The sequence below is a fragment of the Lathyrus oleraceus genome, chromosome 5, assembly GCF_024323335.1.
Source record: "Lathyrus oleraceus cultivar Zhongwan6 chromosome 5, CAAS_Psat_ZW6_1.0, whole genome shotgun sequence".
NCBI lineage: Eukaryota > Viridiplantae > Streptophyta > Magnoliopsida > Fabales > Fabaceae > Lathyrus > Lathyrus oleraceus.
Genome location: NC_066583.1, coordinates 626,110,415 through 626,116,371, shown reverse-complemented (window position 1 = coordinate 626,116,371; position 5,957 = coordinate 626,110,415). Strand labels below are relative to the sequence as shown.

The 5,957-nt window shown below is 31.4% G+C and overlaps 1 protein-coding gene across 1 annotated transcript; it reads left to right on the top strand.

The window, feature by feature from the left end:
• Window positions 1-1,421: 1,421 nt before the first annotated feature.
• On the top strand, window positions 1,422-3,941 carry LOC127087254 (IRK-interacting protein). Its single transcript, XM_051028118.1, has 2 exons — window positions 1,422-1,894; window positions 2,304-3,941. The coding sequence occupies exons 1-2, from the start codon at window positions 1,673-1,675 to the stop codon at window positions 3,840-3,842; spliced, it is 1,761 nt and encodes a 586-aa protein (XP_050884075.1). The 5' UTR covers window positions 1,422-1,672; the 3' UTR covers window positions 3,843-3,941.
• The last annotated feature ends 2,016 nt before the right edge of the window (window positions 3,942-5,957 follow it).

Here is a 5,957-nt window from a genome sequence, read left to right as displayed (position 1 = left end):
ATCGCATTTTCCAAGCTTGCATGAAATAGGAGAAGTAACTAATTTACTTGATTAGCCTCTAACACCGTTTCCACCAAACAAATGTCTTTCCACCATAAGGAAACTTTATTTCCCAACAAAGGAAAAAAATCATTAAGCGTCATCCTTTTGATATCGTCGTACCTGCAAGAAAGAATGTTAGTCCAAATAGAATTTTTCTTATTCAAGATTCTCCACTTCCACTTACTCAAAAGAGCAAGGTTGAACTTTCCACAATGCTTAATACCTAGCCTCCGTCTTCTTTAGACAAACAAATAGAATCTCAACCAATCCAATTAATTTTCTTCTCCTCCACTTCTCCTAAAAAAAACTCTTTAAAGCATGATTAAAAAAAACTCTTTGAAGCAGGATTATTTCTTTAATAGTAAATTCCGGAGTCTTGTAGAAAGAAAAGCAATAAATCGAAATATTAGACAAAATAGCATTCAAGAGAACCTCTCTTCCCTATTGAGAAGTGTCATTTTTCTAACTAGAAAGCCTTCTTCTCATCTTTGAAACAATATGCTTCTACATCTCTTTCTTTCTTAAATTGATTCCAACGGGGTGTCTAGAAAAGCAAAGAGGAAGAACCAATCTCACAATTGAAGAAAAAAAAGCAGCTTCGACAAAATCTGGATAAATTAATTCTCACAGGCCTACGTCAAATTTATTGTGTGCATTGAAAATATTTGATTTACATATTAAAGTATTTTTCAATTGATACAATCTTAAACCTCATGAAGAGTCACCACTCACCATCATGTTTGCATGGGAAAAATAACAATCAGTTATAGTAATTCTATCGTTACGTATTTAATATACATAGAGAATATTCTTTCCTTACATCCAAGATGCAAAACAATGTAACAAATATTAGTTTAATAATGCAAACGTTTCTTTCAATCATTTTTAAATAGTAAGATAGTGAAAGATAAAAATAATATATAAAAGAATAAAATAAAAAGTAGGTGTAAATTGTATTTCCGTATTTAAGTGGTCACAAAAGATGATTACACATGCAAAGTGTAATGGGCACACACAAAAAAATCTAGTGGACAAGAATGATCCTCAATTAAAAGCTGAATTAGTACTATACCTTACATGGGGGACATTGGGAAACTTCATATATTTGCTTACAATGCAAACTACCTAATTTTCCTTACTCATAATATATCAATAATGTGGCCTTTTCTAGTAAAATGGGTCCTCAATTATTTAAAACCATGGTTATCAATTAAATATTTAAAATTTGAAAGTTAATTTAAATCAATGTTTTACCTATCTCATTCTATATAGAAAGTTTTTGATTAAATTTTAACTCAAAACACTTACAAAAGGAAAGAAAGTACCCTAATATTATTACTATGGAATAAAAAGTACTCTTTGATTTCATCATCACATGTGCACACTCACTCACCACCCCATGAATTTTCTCCCATTAGAAAAGAGACAAAGCTCGTTAGAATTGAGATGTGACCCTTTCTTTCAATATCTCAATCCTATCAAATCCAACCGTTAAACACTCTTCAACAAAAACTCACACCACATCAACAAAAAAAAAACATTCCACTGCACATAAATCATCATCATCATCATCTTCAAACACCTTAACACAACAAACCACTTTGTTCTCTCTATCCTCTGTCACATTTTCATGGCTCCAACCTCACAACAACAAAACAACAATGGCAGCACTGATCTCAACAGACAAGAAATCCAAACTGCCATAGCTAAAGCAGTTGAACTCAGAGCCCTTCATGCTGCCTTAACTCAAGGAAATAGCCCAAGCCCAAGCCCAGCCTCACACAATGCTAGATTTCCATCTCCTTCCCCTGTTTCTCAATTCTCTGCTCAAGATTACCCTGTTTTCACACCAGTAAGCAATTTTCTTTCATCTTCAGCATTCAAAATCTTTCTTTTATACCCTTCCTAAAATGGGTTTTTTAACTTTTCATCTAAAAATATAAACTTTTTAGTTCTTTTGCTTTATCTTGCTTTTCATGAAACTTTTCAATATTTAGCTAATGAAACCTAACAATGATGTTCTTTTAGTTTGAGGAAAACAATGATGTTTTCAACTTTTTCATTTGGAACATAAAGCTTTTAAAAACCGATCGTGGTCGCGTAAAGACTTTCGCGGTTTCGGTTTGGTGATACTGATTCTGTTCGTTGCAGTTTGAATTAATTGTTCTTCTGATACTCTGTTTTGTCGCAGTCGTTTTCGGGGTGACCGGACCTTTTTTAAACCTTATAGGTAATGTTTTTTTTGTGTGGATTATTGACAGAGTTATGAAGATGAGGCACATCAAAACCCAACAATATCAGAAGGTTGGGATGAAAATGTGGTAGAAGAAGGAAACATCATAGAAAGTACCGTTGTACAAGATTACAAGGAGAAAAAAACAACCTCAATAAAGGTACAACCTTTTGGTTTTTCAACAAATCTAAACCAAGAATCTTCCCACATGTGTCCTGTTGATGATGATACAAAATCAGTAACAGGTTCTTGTGCAAATCACATCAATGTTCTTCAAACATCACCTAATGAGTATTTCAAATCTAGAAGAAGAAATAGTTTAGATGATTACAAACCCTTATCTTCTTGTAATCGGTGTAAACCTGCTTTGATAACTAGCGAATTCGACAACGCGAAAAACAATAGGAGTTCTAACATTGTTGTTCCTTTGACTGATTCTCATGCTTCATTTCAAACTCAAGTTAAAAGTAAAGGGATGATTTCATGGCTTTTTCCTAAGTTCAAGAAGAAGGACAAGAATAAGAATAAGAATGAAGGTTTTGGTTTATCGCCGAATAGAACGGAATCGGAAGAGGTTTCTCAGATTTTGAACAAAGACATGGGGATTATGTCGATCGAGATGTTGAAAAGAGAGCTTATTGAAGCTCATGAGAGTCGAGATTCTGCTATAATTGAAGTTTCGGAGATGAGATCTTCGTTTGGTGAACTGAAACAAAAGCTAGAGTATTTAGAAAGTTACTGTGAAGAGCTGAAAAAAGCACTGAAACAAGCAATGCAAGCGAGAGAATCTCCGATTCGTAATGAGAAACTCGGATCACCCTTCGAAGGAAATGGCGAAAATTCGATGATGCCGGTGAGTGAAGACGTAATGGTAGAAGGGTTCTTGCAGATTGTTTCAGAATCAAGATTATCAGTGAAACAATTCTGCAAGACCCTTATAAGCCAAATCGACGAAAACGATCAAACATTGATCGAAAACCTGAACTTACTTCTTCAACCATATAAGCTCTCATTGAATTCAAAGTACTCAAAAGCAGTACTTTACCATTTCGAAGCATTCATAAACCAATCACTCTACCAAGACTTCGAGAACACCGTCTTCCAAAAGAACGGCTCGTCGAAATTCCTAGACCCTAGACAAGACCGACACGCGCAATTCTCGTCGTTCGTTAAGCTTCGGAACTTAAGCTGGAATGAAGTTATGAGAAAAGGTACAAAATACTACAGTGAAGAGTTCAGCAAATTCTGTGACATGAAAATGAGTTGCATAATCACTTCACTTAATTGGTTAAGGCCTTGGCCAGAGGCACTTCTTCAAGCTTTTTTTGTGGCTGCAAAATGCATTTGGTTGTTACATCTTTTGGCATTTTCTTTTACACCAACATTGGGAATATTAAGAGTTGAAGAGAATAGAGTCTTTGATGATTGTTACATGGAAGATTTGGTTATTGATAGACAAAGATCACAAGGTCCAAACAAGGTTAAGATTATGGTTATGCCTGGTTTTTATGTTCAAGATAAGGTTTTAAGGTGTAAAGTTATTTGTAGGCATAAATCTAAACATTGAATTATGTGCATTTTGTTTTGATCTAGTCTTTGAATAAGTTTGTAAGTAGTAAAGTCTATGTTAATGTGATGATGAATAAAGAGTAGTTTAAATTTGTTAGATTATGGATTTTTGGTAATGAGCAAGGAATAATTTAGATTCTATGTTTTGGTTAAAAGGTTGGTATAAAATTTATGTTATAATATTATGAGTGGGAGTGGTTAAACAAACACTGACAAGAGTGCCATTACATTTGCAAGTGGATGCATGTAAATATAAAAAAAAAATTGGTCCTTGTATAAATATATTTTTGTTTTTAGTTCTTGTCAAATACAGCTTTTTATTTTTGCCTTTGGTGTTTTGTTTTAGTTTTTACAAAATCTATTTATTCTGAAATTATTTCTACAATATTCATTTTGATTCTTATTTTGAAGGATTGAAATTAAGTATGGTAGGTATTACATGAATCAAAAATAAAAAGTGGTATATTTGTAAAGACAAAAAAAAAATACATCAGCATACACTATTTAATCAAATTCAACAATAACATAAAAACAAACAAAATAATGAAAGAGACAAATTAATTTCTTCATCCGATTTAATCATGCAAGACATGATTTCATCAAATAATCTGAGACAAATCAAGTTTAAAGCGATAGTATTATCAGATCTAATAAAATATAATCTAATTTGATCCATCTTCAAAATGATGTCAAATAAATATTAAAAACAAAATATAATCTAATTTGATCCGTCTTCAAAATGATGTCAAACAAATATTAAAACCAATGTTCTCACCTCTTTGTTGTTTTTAAATTGCATGTTGATGAAATGAACACATTCATAGTTGATTGAAGGATGAAGATACTCAACACTAACCACCTTTTTCATATCACACTAATTGAAACAAATATACAGTTAGTCTTTTAAATCACATGAAGTAACATCAGACATTAATTTTAAACAAATTAAAAATCTCCTTGTTATAATAAATTACGGCTAAATTTGAGTTCATTTTATTTAGTAGGGATAAGAGTTCATTATTTTCAATTATGAAATAAAATTAATTGAAAACATTAACTTCCAATTTCCTGTGCATTTTAGTTTATGTGTTAATAAGATTCATATTCTATAATCTAAATTTATAACTAACATAATTTAAATTCTATAATCTAAATTTAGATTCTATAACTAACATAATTTAAATTTTATAATCAAAAAGTTATGTGTTAATAAGATTCATATTCTATAATCTAAATTTATAACTAACATAATTTATACGTCTTCAAATTTATTAATTCAAACTAGTAAAATATCCTCTTAATTTAGAGAATTTTTTTCATCTCAATTAAATCTGACACCCCTGAATGTATGAAAAATCACTTCACCCAAAAATTGGTTTTTTATCGAAAATTTTGAAATTTTCAATATGGATACAAAAATTGTCGGTGTAATCACAGACATCCGAAACTGTCGGCAAAATCTTGAACGTTAAAAATTTCACACAAATAACCATACTGAAAATTTCATTTTCGTTGAAATTTCCGATATAACCTCATAAATTTCAAATTCCCGCAATTATTTGGAACACAAATTTAAAATTTCTGATATATCAAAAATTTAAAATAATCTATCAAAATTTTTGTTTATACTGAAAATTTCATTTTGCTCTATCGAAAATTTCAAACATAAACTTCATTCTAAATACAATTAGGGACAATTTTAATAATATAAAACTATGGGATATCTGTTATGGGTGAGAATGAGGAATTGGATGATGACGTGGCAAAGGATAAGAAAATAAGGCGCAGCAATAGAATAAAAAAGAAGCATCCAATGTGGACCCAGTTTGTTAGTGAGTGAGAGCATATTAGTAGTGGATAGCTCTAAGTGTGTGGGTGTGAATTTGTATGAGATATTCTCTCCCTCTCTCTCTCTTATTCACCACATGCAAACCCTTCTCTTACCCAATATATTTCTTTCCCTTTAAGAAAACTTATATGAATCGTACTGCATCTATTTCTCTATCCATCCATTTTGATATTATTCTCTGACTACTGTTACATAGATTTTACTGTCATTACACTGGTGCTTTCATTGAGAGCATCGCTGTTTATGATTCCATTTTGATATTAT

Bases quoted from the DNA above. Each gene is read 5' to 3' on its own strand.
- LOC127087254 (XM_051028118.1), top strand. From the start codon at position 1,673: ATGGCTCCAACCTCACAACAACAAAACAACAATGGCAGCACTGATCTC. The intron at 1,895-2,303 runs GTAAGCAATTTT...GATTATTGACAG, and splicing joins ATTACCCTGTTTTCACACCA to AGTTATGAAGATGAGGCACA.